The 14555-nt window shown below is 38.3% G+C and overlaps 1 protein-coding gene across 1 annotated transcript; it reads left to right on the top strand.

Moving 5' to 3' along the window:
• The first annotated feature begins 1755 nt into the window (after nucleotides 1–1755).
• Nucleotides 1756–14462, top strand: LOC128015651 (tyrosine-protein kinase receptor Tie-1). The gene is made up of 23 exons (XM_052599683.1): nucleotides 1756–1997; nucleotides 2970–3263; nucleotides 3727–3837; nucleotides 4095–4250; nucleotides 4348–4479; nucleotides 4586–4726; nucleotides 5473–5601; nucleotides 5693–5838; nucleotides 5994–6138; nucleotides 6226–6384; nucleotides 6510–6647; nucleotides 7068–7352; nucleotides 7516–7806; nucleotides 7924–8114; nucleotides 8295–8505; nucleotides 8592–8702; nucleotides 8859–9049; nucleotides 11524–11637; nucleotides 11766–11836; nucleotides 12825–12865; nucleotides 12950–13046; nucleotides 13153–13252; nucleotides 13740–14462. The coding sequence occupies exons 1-23, from the start codon at nucleotides 1943–1945 to the stop codon at nucleotides 13809–13811; spliced, it is 3381 nt and encodes a 1126-aa protein (XP_052455643.1). The 5' UTR covers nucleotides 1756–1942; the 3' UTR covers nucleotides 13812–14462.
• Nucleotides 14463–14555: the final 93 nt, after the last annotated feature.

The following is a 14555-nucleotide window of genomic DNA, read 5'->3' as shown; positions in this document are numbered from 1 at the left end:
TTGTTTCCTGGCTATGACTGGTGTAAGTAGATACAAAATGCCTGCAGTACCTTGGAGCTTGTTCACACAGTAGGCAAATATGACATTACATTCTCTGATATTACAGTGGTCGCTGTTCTTTATGACAGTTTGATGCCTTGAGTGATGGGGATATTAAAAGACTAAGAATCCAGACTGTACCAGTGCATCATTAGCAGCCTTAAAAAGAACAGTTGACAGGAAACATCTGAATATTCACATAATGTGAGATCACCTGACTTAGTAAATCAGTCTGCATTTAACCTCTGAGCATGCTGACATGAAACAGTATTTTGGGCACACTTTCCTTCCTTAGTTTTATATATGTATATGAGTGTGTGTGTGTGTGTGTGTGTGTGTGTGTGTGTGTGTGTGTGTGTGTGTGTGTGTGTGTGTGTGTGTTTGTGTGTGTGTGTTTGTGTGTGTGTGTTTGTGTGTGTGTGTGTGTGTGTGTTTGTGTGTGTGTGTATGTTAGCTATATAATATAATATAATATAATATAATATAATATAATATAATATAATATAATATAATATAATATAATATAATATAAGTGCAACTTTAGTTAGGTAATGGCACTGTAACAAGAAATCACAGTTCTGAATAAAATGAAAATGCAATAAAATAAATAATGGTGCTTCAGTTTTTATATGCATATGCAATTTTCTTATTCAATCTATATTTTGTCTTTGTAATTTTGCATTTTGTTGTTCATGGTAATTTTAAAAAAGTGTATTGCTTGATTTGAAGGAAATTGTTATCTACATTTTATGTTTGTTACATTCAAGTTTTTTATTTGATTTATTTATTTAAAGGAACGACCCAGCAGCCAGATGCAGGAAGCACAATGAAGCATATGTTTGATCAATTTAGCCTTCTCAAATCTACACAACTTGCCTAAAATAAAATCGGATAAAAAAAAATTAATAATAATTAAAAAAAAAACACTTGGTAAACAAACAGGATGTGCATCCGAATACTGGCCTCATAGACACGATTAACATATTTATAGAATGCTTTGAATTACTACTTTAAAACCAAATAATTCAAATCTAAGACAAAAACTACTTCATAATGTAATCCGTAAAGAGACATTTCTCTCTTAAAGGTGCATCCTGAGGAGATGGCGTTGAGATCTTTGTGACACTGACTCAAAAATTATAGTATAAGGAATAATAGTATTTTCGTGGTATAAGAAAAATTTCTGTATTTTATTATATTATATCGTCTGAAGTTAATGTGAAAATTCCACCTATATTCTCAAAAAAACGTAGACTTGTTGACTTTTTTGAAACTCTGAATCTGAATGATCGATTTCATGAAACATTGAGGATTCACTACTGGCGAATTATCTCACTACAAATTAATGAGCGTTAAAAAACTTATTTTCGATGTATCTTGTAATAAAATTGAAAGTAGGCACTTTGTAGTCACAAGCACAAAGCTGCAAACTTTATTTATTTATTTATTTTGCATATGGGACCGGGGCCTCGCATCATATGACCCCTTTAAATAACAACTTAGAAGTAAACGCTTTGCAGTGAAATAATTAAAGAACATCCCTGATCTTGATGAACTGACCTTAAGTCATCAGACACAGCCAGTTTTGTGTAAGTGAAATTCGTGTGAAAATACTTGTTGGACAAACAGTTCGATCTCTCTCTCTCCCTCTCCCTCTCCCTCTCTCCAATTCCCAACGCCTCTTCCTTCCTTTCCCACCCAAAGTATGAGTGTGGAGTAAGCAGAAGAGTTGAGTTTTCTCCGTGTCAACAGCACAGATTTCCACGCTCAGGGTGAATCAGTGCGCGTGCATTCACAATGATCGTAGAAATGCGCAATTACGCGCGGCGACGGCTGGCGAGCTGGAAAATCCCACTGGAATGACAAATTCATTTCTAACGGATTATTATCTGAGAGTGAACATATGACTACAGTCATGCTGCATTTAATCTGCCTCTTGTGGGTCGTCGACATATCTGGTAAGCAGTTGTTATACCAAAAAGTATTCAAAATATGTATTGATTGATTGGGAAAGTAAAATCGTTATGGGACGCCGTGGCTAGTTGTCGCATAAAAAGTCATTTGTATGTCGGTTTTCAAATATTCTATACAGTATTTTGGTCTTTATATATTAGAATGATAGCTATTTGACAATTCTTGCTCACAATTCGCTTTTAAAACACTATTTATTAATTTATTTGATCCTTACAATGAGCATAATAGGTAAATTTAACTGAGAGTTGGAACTGTTTTCAAACAGTTTTCAATCGGTAATTTGTTAGATTTTTTTAATTGTATTTATTTATTTATTTATTTATTTATTTATTTATTTATTTAATATCCGGGTAAGTTATTACAATTTGTAATTATTGTCTTTAATTATTGGCCAGTACAGGTTCACCTTTGGCAAATTTAGCAACATATATCAACAGCCTTAATAGCAGATCAATATGTGCTCTAAATCGGACAACAACAGAGAAATTTTTTTTTTTTTTTTTTTTTTTTTGTACCCAACACTTTATGGCATGTGCTTATATAGATACTGACTTCACTGGAGTAAAAAAGTGTGACAACTAGCCCCGGGCTCCTCTACATGTTTTCATTATTTCGCACATGGGATCTAATGGTATTCATGGTGGAATGATGGCTTTAGATTCTCTGTTTCCTGATATTGTTCTTGTGTTGAGAAGGCCACATAGTGGCAGAAAGCCAGGGGAAATGTGTTGAAGCAGGAATGTGGATGTTCCTCTATGGTGCCTCCATTGTTGTTGGTATTTTTTTATCTTTATATTAATAAACAGAAAACTGTACTAAGTTCTAGAGGTTCAACGTTTCACACTTAAGAGATGATACTATTAATTTAATAACTTTCTAATTAATTGTTTTCCAATAGTTGTCCTGTTTTAGTAAATTGCATTGCATTAATATGTATGAAATGGTTCCTCTCTCAGATGCAGTCATGGATCTCACCATGACCTCTAACAGGGCCACATCTGCTCATCATTTCCGTCTCTCCTGCATTTCTGGAGAGCGTGACACAGACGGGATTCAGCTGAGCATCACAAAGGACAACAGCATTGTGCTCCGTGCAGATTCACCACATTTTGATGTGCGGAGACCACAGACTAAAGAAGTGGTGGCTACTGGATTTACAGGCTTTGACCACAGTGGGATTTTCTACTGTCACTCAAAAAGGGGCTCTGACCAACCTGGCAGTGTTACTCTCATCAACAACTACAGCAAAAGTACAACACAAAATAAACATAACTTAAAGTTCACCCAAAAAATGTGTAAATGAAACTGTTATAATTTACCAACCATCATGTTGTTACAAACCTGTGTGATAAAAAAAAAAACACTAAAGAAGATAGTTTGAAGAATGTTTCACTTGTTTCTGAGAGAGTGAGAATAAGAGTCAGTGGGTTCCAAAACAACATTGCATCCCACTGACTGTCTTTGAAATTACCCTAAATAAAATAAAAAAATTACCCTTGAGACATTTTTTAAAACTATCTTTTTTGTTTTCTTTAGAAGAAAGTAAGTCATACAAGTTTGAAATGACATGAGGGTGAGTAAATAATGACTGAATTGTCATTTCTGAGTGAAAGCATAGGTCCTGAACCCTGCAGGACCCAGTGTCCTGCAGAGTTCAGCTCCAAACCTAATCAAACACACCTGAACCAGATTATTATTATTATGTGTTTTAAGGTCACTTCAAGCCAGTGAGTGTCACTCTGATGGCCAGTAAAGGAGATGAAGTGAAACTAATCATGGACGTTGTTGGGACAGAAAGACGAGACATTACTTGGAAATTCAATGGTCAGTATAGCTTTAATCTTATTCTTTACTATTAAGCAAGATTCATGTCTAAAGAGCATGTATGCATCATTTTATGCATATTAGTACAGCGATTTACGATTTATAAATTGTATACATAAAAAAAATCAAAAATGGGATGCAGAAAAACAAAGAAGATCCAGCGGGATGTTTCCAACAAGATGATCAGTAAATGATGGCGCAAAAGATCAGTAAATAAATGAACAATTTACAAGCAAGAATATTCTGATTTGCTTTAGGTAACTACTTCTACATGACTCCTATTGCTGATGTCCAGAACAGCACAGCAGTTCTAGATCTGATGAAAGTTGATGAAAACAATGCAGGGATTTACAGTGTCAACTATGTTGGAGAAAGTGCTCTTTATAGTGGCTGGATCCGCCTCATCGTTCGTGGTAAGATGATAAGTATCATATAACTCATTTAAACATATTCAAAACTTTGGATTTTCTATTCTAGTGCTTGATGTTTTGTTACCTGTGTATGTTCTAGCATGTCCAAAGAATAAATGGGGCTCCGACTGTGACAAAGACTGTCCCGAGTGCTTGAATGGAGGCGTGTGCCATGACAAAGTTGGAGATTGTGTTTGCCCACCGGGGTTTATGGGAATGCGCTGTGAGACAGGTAAATGGAAACCATTTATATGAAACTGATCATTTGCATCTGTAGAGACTATTCATTTAAGAACTTAAACACACAAATCATTTTTTTTCTGTTTTTGGTCTTGCAGCCTGTCGAGAAGGGATGTTTGGTAGGAACTGCCAGGAATCCTGTAAGTCGGAGAATGGATGCCAGGGCTTGAGTTTCTGTCTCTCGGATCCCTACGGCTGTTCTTGTGCCAGCGGCTGGCATGGAGATCGCTGTCGTAAACGTGAGTTTAACTTAAGATCCTTGTATATAAGAACCGTTCCCTTCATGCAGAGTATCATTTAAGTTTAAACAGGTGCTGCTGGGATGTGCCAGTAAAAAATCAGCTTCCAATAATCTGACCAAGATAAGCATTTCTTGCTGCTCTGTCCATTTGTTTTAGACTTTGTGAAAGCCAGTTTCCACCTCAGAGTAAATAAAACGTGTAATTGTGAGATAAAGTTTAAAATAACACACAAAAAAAAAGAAATCACACTGTAACATTGTGAAATACAAAATTGCTAATACAGGAAATAGCCACAATTATGAGAAATAAAGCTGAAACGGAGTGATATAAAGTCGAATTGTGTGATATATTATCACATTGTGAAATACAAAGCTGCAATTATAAGAACAGAAGGTTGCAACTGTGAAAAGATATGTGGAAGTCACATTTCTGAAAAATAGTCGGCACAACTAAGATAAATAATGTTGCAATGTGATATAAAGCAAGATAATGTGCAACAGTAAGAATTACAAGAAATAAGATAGTAATTGTAAGATAAAAAGTCTCCATTTCGAGAAATAATGTTGCAGTTGTGATGTATGAAGACACACTTGTGGAAGAAAAAAACACTCACATAAATTTCATGAGGTCAGAGCTCAGACACTAAAACATAAAGACTTACTGAATCCTTCTAAAATGCTAGTTGTCATGTTTAATTGTTGAAATATACAATAAAACCAGGATTTCCAATGTTATTTTCATAGCCTGTCCTGAAGGAATGTACGGCGCTGACTGTCTTTTAAGTTGCAACTGCAAGAACAGAGGCAAATGCAGTCGATTCAGTGGCTGCCAATGTCCTACAGGCTGGAGAGGGCAATACTGTGAGAAATCAGGTCAGGCTTCAAAATTACTTTTCCATCTACTCAAAAAAATCTGACGTTTATTCCTCTTGGCGCCGTTTGTCTAACCTTATCCTTCTTTCAGATCGTGCACCAGAGATTTTGGACATGGCCAGTAACCTGGAGGGAAACTTGAACTCCAGCTACAAGATCACATGTTCTGCAACAGGCCATCCACTGCCTAGCCACATGAGTATTGAGCTACGCAAGCTGGAAAGCACCGTTCTTAAGGTGAAAGAGTCATAAGAATCTTAAGGAGAAGTTGAAGTTGGAAAAAAGGAATGCTTATAAAATGAAAAGTTAGAAAGTAGTAATGTTGTGCCTAATGTGTTGTGTCTTTCTAATGTGGCTACTATCTTTATGATTGTCTGCTGTTGATTTCTCAGGCATCCCACACTACCATGGACTCCAAAAAAAGCACAGCTCACTTTGAGATCCCAAGGCTGTCTGCGGAGCATAATGGTTTGTGGGAATGTCGAGTCTCCACCAATGGTGGGCAGGATTCCTTCAAGTTTACCTTAACTGTGAAAGGTGAGATTCAGTTTAAAATTGATTCACACTAACAATGTTCTTTTTTAAGCTGAAAGACCCTTAAACGTGCACTTTGTTGTGAACTAGAGCCACCCTACCCAACCACTGCTCCTAAACTGCTGTCGAGGAGCAGCAAACAACTGGTTGTAAAGCCAGTGGACACTTATGCGGGTGATAGTCCCATTATTTCCACTAAGCTGCTTTACAAGCCAGTGGATACAGAAGACTCCTGGTCCTCCATTATAGGTAACTCTGTCAAAATCACTTCTTGTTTTAGGAATTACTAGTGTTCATTCTGACATGTAGAATCATATAAATATATGTAATAAAAATAATACAATTTATAATCTTTTTTTTTTTTTCAAATGAAGTGTATGGCAGCGATCAAATCACATTATCGAACCTGAAGCCCTCAACCAGATACCATGTCCGTGTACAACTCACTCGCCCAGGGGATGGAGGAGAAGGTCCGTTGGGTCCAGAGGCAATCATGGAGACTGACTGCCCAGGTGAGAATCAATTAACCTAGAACTAAGAATTGGTTGTAGGGAAAGATTGGGCCAAATGCCTCATTTAAGAACATATTTAGAGTTTAACAATGACTATGTATAGGGTGTACAAATTTGCCACATTACTGGGTTAAGAAGCCCCCTAGCTGTGGCAATAAGACCCCTTCAGTAAACTTGCACCAGTGCATTTGATGCATGTAAAATACATCATAAACCTAAATCTAATAAGAGGCATTATAATATTTATTAAATAATTAAAACATTATCAATAACATACCACTCTCCCACTTCTGAGGTTGTCATCTTACCCCTGTTGTCTAACCAATGTTATTTTAGTGTTATTTATATACTATCATAGTATTTAGTAATGTGTTGAATTTAGTTTGTAGTTTTTTCTGATTGCGTATTCTGTGTCACTAGAGCCCACGGCCAGGCCGGAGATTAATGCCTGCTCACTGGAGGGCCGTAATGCCACCATCAGGTGGTCCCTGATTGGTACGTCCCGAGAAGCCAATGGCTTTTTAATACAGCTCATTGGACCACATGGAGAGAAGCTGCAAGAGGAAACCACCTTGCTTAATGTACTCTCCATCAAGCTTTACAATCTGGAGTATACCAGGGACTACCAAGTGGTCGTCAGGCTGATAAACTGTGGCAGCCATGGGCCCCCTTCAAAGCCCCACCATATTCACATCTATAAGAAGGGTAAAAAGACATTTTTCATGTCCCCAAGTAGGCGCAAGTAGGTGACTGACTATAAAATAGGACATGAATGTTAGACAGGATGTGGTGGAAACTAATAACTCCCAAGTGTTTCAGAGTGTGAAATGAAACTGAAGTGGCAAAATTACGTATGATCTCTCTCCAGGTCCTTCTTCTCCAAGGAACGTCCAGGCAGATGCTCTGTCCATCAATGCAGTCAGGCTTCACTGGCATCCACCTGAGGACCCCAATGGAGGCATTGTGAAATACAGTATTGAATACCAGGCAGTGGGTCAGAGCAGCTTTCACTCTTGGGTGGACACAGACGATGGCAACAAAACCATGAAGGATGTGACATCCCTCAATGGGAGCACATTATACCAGTTCAGGGTGAGGGCTTTCTCCAAGGTGCCAGGGGATTGGAGTAAGTTTGTACAAGCCAGGACACGTGGAGACGGTAAGTGACAAGAGAGAATAAACGAGTAAAAGGCAAAAAATAAAGCCAAAATATGAAGTTAAAAGCTATTCTAAAATGCACTTTTAAAAAGGCACTTGCTGTTTTTATATTAACAAGGATTATCAAGCTATATTCCCACCACTCAGCAAGTTGGACGACCAATGGCTGAGGATCATCAGCTTCTTTGGGCTGTAGTTGGGTCAGTGGCTGTGACCTGTGTGACCATCCTTCTGGCCCTTTTGATTCTCTTCTACATTCATAAATCTGTCTTTAAACGAAAACGTACATTCACCTATCAGTCTGTATCGGTGAGCAGACACTTTACTTTATTTCTACTCTTATGTTTGCATATGTACAGTGGCAGCAAAAAATAATGTGTGCTCATAAACTTTATATTTTAATGATTCAACATAGTGGGATAGTTGCACCTACTTTATCAATATATCAAAAATAAATAAATAAATACATAAATAAACTCTCATTCTCAGGGAGAAGAGACAATCTTACAGTTCAACTCAGGAACTCTCACACTGACCCGGCGACCGAAACCTTCTACAGAGCCCCTCACCTATCCCATACTGGAATGGGAGGACATTAAGTTTGAGGATGTCATTGGAGAAGGGAACTTTGGTCAGGTCCTCAAAGCTATGGTCAAAAAAGATGGTATAAAAATGAGTGCTGCAATTAAAATGCTCAAGGGTAAGAACACAAGCCAACAGAGCATTGTTAGCCAAGGTCTGAATTACATGCGTGTGATTTTGTGTGTCCATTGTGTGAACCTGCAGAGTTTTCCTCAGAGAATGACCATCGAGACTTTGCTGGTGAATTAGAAGTGCTGTGTAAATTGGGACAGCATCCAAACATAATTAATCTAATCGGTGCCTGTGAAAACAGAGGTGAGTGCACCAGACTAGAGGACTACAAGTGTTTGACATAGTAATGTTATTAAGGCTTCATATCAGTTTTGTCTAAGTACTTTATTTGGCACAGATGCCATATGAACTTCTCTCTATTAAATAGTGCTGACATGTAACAGGTAATGTTATCCACAGGTTACCTTTACATAGCAATTGAATTTGCACCTTACGGAAACCTCTTGGACTTCCTAAGAAAGAGTCGTGTCCTAGAGACTGATCCTGCCTTTGCCAAAGAGCATGGAACTGCCTCCACACTCACCTCCCAGCAGCTCTTGCAGTTTGCTGCTGATGTAGCAACTGGCATGCATTACCTAAGTGACAAACAGGTATATATATTTTTGTTTTGTTTTTTGTTTTTCAGATTATGGAGGTAATATTTAAGAATCCATATGTGGATGGGCAAAATTAAGGGAATAGTTCACTCAAAAATGATAATTTACCTAAAATGTACTCACCCTTGGGCCATCCATAATGTAGATGAGCTTGGTTCTTCATCTTCATAAATTTAGCATTACATCATTTGCTCACCATTGGATCTTTGCGATGAAAGTGCTTTGCTGAGACCACTGTTTCTCACACATGCAAAGAAAGAGAGCGAGAGTTGTACAAACCGTTCACTAAATCGATAAGCTACATGTAAACCATATTCTTCATTGTATTTTCCTGTCAAAATAACAAAGTTCATTTGGAATTATTCAGCTTTTAAGAAAAAACAGAAGATATGCCTGTTCCCTTCAAGGGAACTTTGAACTGCATCCTCTAGGGGTTGCTATGGGGAATGCCTCGATGTGACCCGTGTCTGAAGCGTACATTAAAAAAACAACAACAACAACACGATGGCCGGCGACAGCATATGATTTCACTACCAGTGTGACCACAGTATAAAGAGGCGCAGGGAGAACATGTCGTCCTCTTCTTCATGATGACACACATGATCTTTGCGTCATTTGTTTGGGTGAAGATCACGCACGCAATGTCTTCAAGGGAGCAGTCCGCATCCACTACATGCGTCTTTCAATGAAAAAGCTCCCGTATATATCTATTATCAAGGAATGAGGGGCAGCCGTCTGCTCCCTGCAGTTCAGTACCCACTGCTGCTGAGTCATGGGGGAGAATGAGTTTGTGGGGATTGCTGGACCTATGATGTTTTGGTTGGTTCTGTGTCTTACAAAGTAACCACCTTACTGATGGTCCGGACTCAAGGCTTCTTTGGGCTTCACTTCTTGAAAGGATTCAAGAATCCTTCAGGATTTCTATGAACATGTTGTAGGTCGAGCCACCTCTCAGCTGACAGCTGGTTGTTATGCTCCTTCAGCTAGATAACTTACTGCTAACCAGAATATGAATATGAGTATTGTTAGCCAAGGTGTAATATGAGTTGGCGACTCCTCACGAATTGTTCTATGGGATGTGCCATTTCCATCTATGTGCGCTCTGTATATGATATGGACGGCTCCCTCAGAGTGCCACGGTCACATAAAGTCTCTAAGTCTGTCTGGTAAAAAGTATCTTTAAAATCCATGTTATGGTAAGTGAGCACGCAAAGTGTCTGTGTTTTATATAAACTATGCTTTGGTAAGTTCGCACATCAAATCCTTTGTGGTAGGGGTTATGCGCTGCGGCTTTGTGACCTTTCTTTGAGTCGGTCAGGCCCCTGTTCCACCTTGGGCACCACTCTTCCTATGTATCCTCAATGATACCTACTTTGACAGGGTGTTTCTACTAGGGGTCTGTTGAGACAGTTCCTTCAGCAAGCTCATGCAGAGCAAGCGGTAGCCCCCTGGGTGACAGGCCAAGACCTAGTTACGATTCTAGAAGCTTGGTCATATCTCTTTAAAGCAATCTCTTCCTGAAACCAAGCCTTTAAGCTCTACCCCGGGCCCAGGACTACTGGCCCTAAAAGGCAAGTTTATGGGCTATGTAGCTTAGGCCTTTGGCTGTAGGGAATAATGTCACTGACCGCCATCTAACCATCCCAAGGGCAACTCCCTTGAAGATTTGATACATTACTCAGCGCTCATCTGTGGTTTGGCATGCACTCAGCATGGTGGCATGGGTATACCATTCTCCATTGCGACCCCTGGGGGCACAGTTTAAAGTACCCTTGAAAGGGAACATCTCAGGTTACACCTGTAATCATTGTTCCCTGAGTAAAGAATGAGACACCGAGTCCTCTAGTTTCCTTGCTATGCTTCGGACGCAAGCTTCAGATGAAGAAGCGGATGACGTGTTCTCCTGGTGCCTCTTTATACTGTGGTCACACATGTAGTGACGTCATAGGCTGACGCTGGCCAATGTGTTATTGTTGTTTTCTATGTTTGCTTAAGACTCGGGTCACGACGAGGCATTCCCCATAGTGACCCCTAGAAGACCCCAGTGTCTCATTCCCTATGTGTGTGTGTGTGTGTGTGTGTGTATGTGTATATATATTTATATGTATATATGTGTGTGTGTGCGCGTACCCATGTAAAATAGAATATCAGTCTGGCGACTAAACTAAAAACTTTACTAGCCAATGGCAATTATATTGCCAAGATGTGCGTAGAGGGTTGTAAACAGCTGATTTTCACATTTTCAGCACATTTTTGGATGGTATATCCGCTTCCATGCAGTTTGCTTAAATATTAGTCTTAAATGTCAATAATTTTTGAAATTATAATTTACTATTAAATATTTTATTTTATTTATATTTTGTATGTATTGTTCAGTAGAACTAGGCCATTGTAGATTTTGTGCCACATTAATATTACTACTACATGGCCTAACTTCATGTCTGGTTATCTTGTTTGTGTATAAACAGTTCATTCACAGAGATTTGGCAGCCAGAAATGTACTCGTGGGAGAAAGCCTAGTTGCGAAAATCGCCGATTTTGGCCTCTCACGTGGTGAGGAGTTGTATGTGAAAAAGACCATGGTGAGGACCATATCTGTTAGCTATGAGATGATAAAACTAATTTCCTTTTATTTACTCAGCCTGTTGAGTCCATAGTGTATCTATATTACTCATAAAACTTCTTGAATGTTGCTCTCTCTCTGTCTCAGGGAAGACTGCCTGTGCGATGGATGGCTATCGAGTCACTAAACTACAGTGTCTACACCACAAAGAGTGATGTGTAAGTACATACTATAAATTGTGTTTTTTTACACATATGAACATTGCCTTGAACATCTCATGCTTATTAACTGAACTTTAAATGTTATTGCCTGACACTTTATTTTCTATGAAAAATGTGACAAAGGAATTCATTGTTGATTAAATATTTGAAAAGACAAAGTGCTACGGCATCCCTAAATTTCAATCCAAAACAACATGTCTTCATCCTTCCAAATTTTTAATGGACAACTGATAAATAAGCAGGAAGGAACTGATAACCCAACCAGGAAGCTCAAATTTAGAGTAGCAAGTTCCACAAGACCACAGTCCTCTGTCAAAACAACCTTTTTTTACCCACTAAAGAACACTGCGCACTGAAGATTTTGAAAACAATATGACCAGCATGAGAGACAAACATAGTTTTCTCCATCAGCCTGTTACTGATTTCCTTCAAAGCATGGAGTGATTGTCACAGTCACACATCAGTGTTAGCTGAAACATATACTGTAGTTATCTACAGTAGTGGATTACTTTTACTTTTCTTACCAGCATCTTTTATTACAGATCACCCCCCATAACTGCTCTAATAATTACACTACCATATGGGATTAATACATTTTTTTTTCTCTCAAATAAATTGAATACTTTTCAGCTAGGACGCTTAAAAAAAACTTTCAGCAAAGATGCATAAAATGTATTTAAATTTAAATATTTCAAATAAATGCTGTTGAGTGTTTCCAACGTGTTTCTAAATATAAATATATCAAATACTAAAATATATTAAAACAGAAATCGGATTGAAATTATTATAATCATATTTTACAATATTACTGTTTTTAATGTATTTTTCATCAAATAAATGCAGCCTTGAAAGCTGTTTCTAAACACAAGAATGTGGCTTGTGTACATGGCAAACAATGTAGTCATAAGCATTGACTTTTTCTACAGATCTTTTTCTTCTTAAACCTGGTTATTTTCTAATTAAAATATCTGCCTTGGTTTTTCAGGTGGTCTTTTGGAGTTCTTCTGTGGGAAATAGTAAGTTTAGGTAAGTTGAGTTAAATAGCTTGTTGTCTACTACATTAGAAAGATGCTTCAGCCAGATGAATGCTATTAATCTGTTCTCTTCAAGGTGGGACGCCATACTGTGGGATGACCTGTGCTGAGCTCTATGAGAAGCTTCCTCAGGGCTACAGAATGGAGCAGCCCAGGAACTGTGATGATGAAGTGTAAGCACAGACGTTCATGTGTTCTTGTAGTCACTTTCCATACTGATTGACTGCAGTCGTATTAATTATTGGAATTATAATCACTGATATATAATTATCCATGCAGGTATGAACTTATGAGGCAGTGTTGGCGAGACAGACCCTACGAGCGACCACCATTTTCACAAATATCTGTTCAGCTCAATAGGATGCAAGAGGCACGGAAGGTAGGGAAAAAAACATACTGATGCTTGCATATGTAAAACTCAGAACACCATGTGGAGGCTTTGTGGGTGGTTACCAGAGGAACTGCTGTGTGGTTATAGGTGGTTGCTAGGTGGTTTCAGTTTGATTTGATCAGAAATACAGTTAAAATAGTAATATTGTTAAATATGATTACAATTCAAAAGAGCTGTTCTCTATTTTAATATAGTTTAAATTACAATTACTTCCTGTGATGGCAAAGCTGAACAGCCATTACTCCATTCTTCAGTGTCACATGATGCTTCAGAAATAATACTAATTTCAATATTGAAAACTGCTTAATATTTTTGTGGAAACCACAAAACATGATTTTTCAGGATTCTTTGATGAACAGAAAGTTAAATATAACAGCATTTATTTGAAATAGAAAAAGTGTGGCAGTAGCAGACACATAGCAGTTCCGTCTGCATGAAGCCATCAACCAACCTCCAATTCTCATCTTCCATCCAGGCCTATGTCAACATGGCTCTCTTCGAGAACTTCACTTATGCTGGAATAGATGCTACAGCTGAAGAGGCCTGACTACCAGTCCCCCCAGACCCAAGAAGGGTTCATAACCCAAGGGAAGCTCATCGAGCTTTGCGCTACTGTCACTCCCCTGCGGCCAGGTTCCATCGTTCAAAGAGACCCTCAACCAAGACCACATGGCTATAGAGAACAGACTGTGAAAGGACACTCTCATGAGCTGTGACTCTAGATTCTGTAAGTATTCATATCTCAGGACATGCTGGATTACTCAAGAGGAAATGGAACCTACAATATAAGCTACAGATGTAGTACACTGGGTCTGTGGGGATCTGGACCATGCATTGAACTCTTTTTCCATCATTTATTGGGAGAATCATTGTGTGAGGTTGTTGAAATGGACATACATCATATACAGTTCATTCAGTGGACAATAAACGCCAGTAATAGTCAATGTAGCACTTGAGAAAGCAATGTATTTTCCTTATTGAAACTCATTTGTGCAGCTTGAGTGAGTTCTGTACATAATGTTTATGTTGTTTAAAAAGCAACTAAAGATTTTTAAGATCTTTTTAAATGTTTTTTTTTACATATGACATATGTATGACATGCTATAGCCATCCTGTAATCATTTAAAGAATGTTAAGAGAATGTCTTTACTTGGATAAATAAAGCATCTATGTGGTGAGGGGACTCATCACAGAGGCATTTGGAGACAACCATAGATTATGATATGGAACAGAAAGTACTCACTCTTTCTTTCGCTCCTTTAAGACCAAGGGTTGAGGTCAGGCCTCTTCC

The sequence above is a fragment of the Carassius gibelio genome, chromosome A6 (assembly GCF_023724105.1).
Source record: "Carassius gibelio isolate Cgi1373 ecotype wild population from Czech Republic chromosome A6, carGib1.2-hapl.c, whole genome shotgun sequence".
Classification (NCBI taxonomy): domain Eukaryota; kingdom Metazoa; phylum Chordata; class Actinopteri; order Cypriniformes; family Cyprinidae; genus Carassius; species Carassius gibelio.
This window is presented reverse-complemented; position numbering and strand designations above follow the sequence as displayed.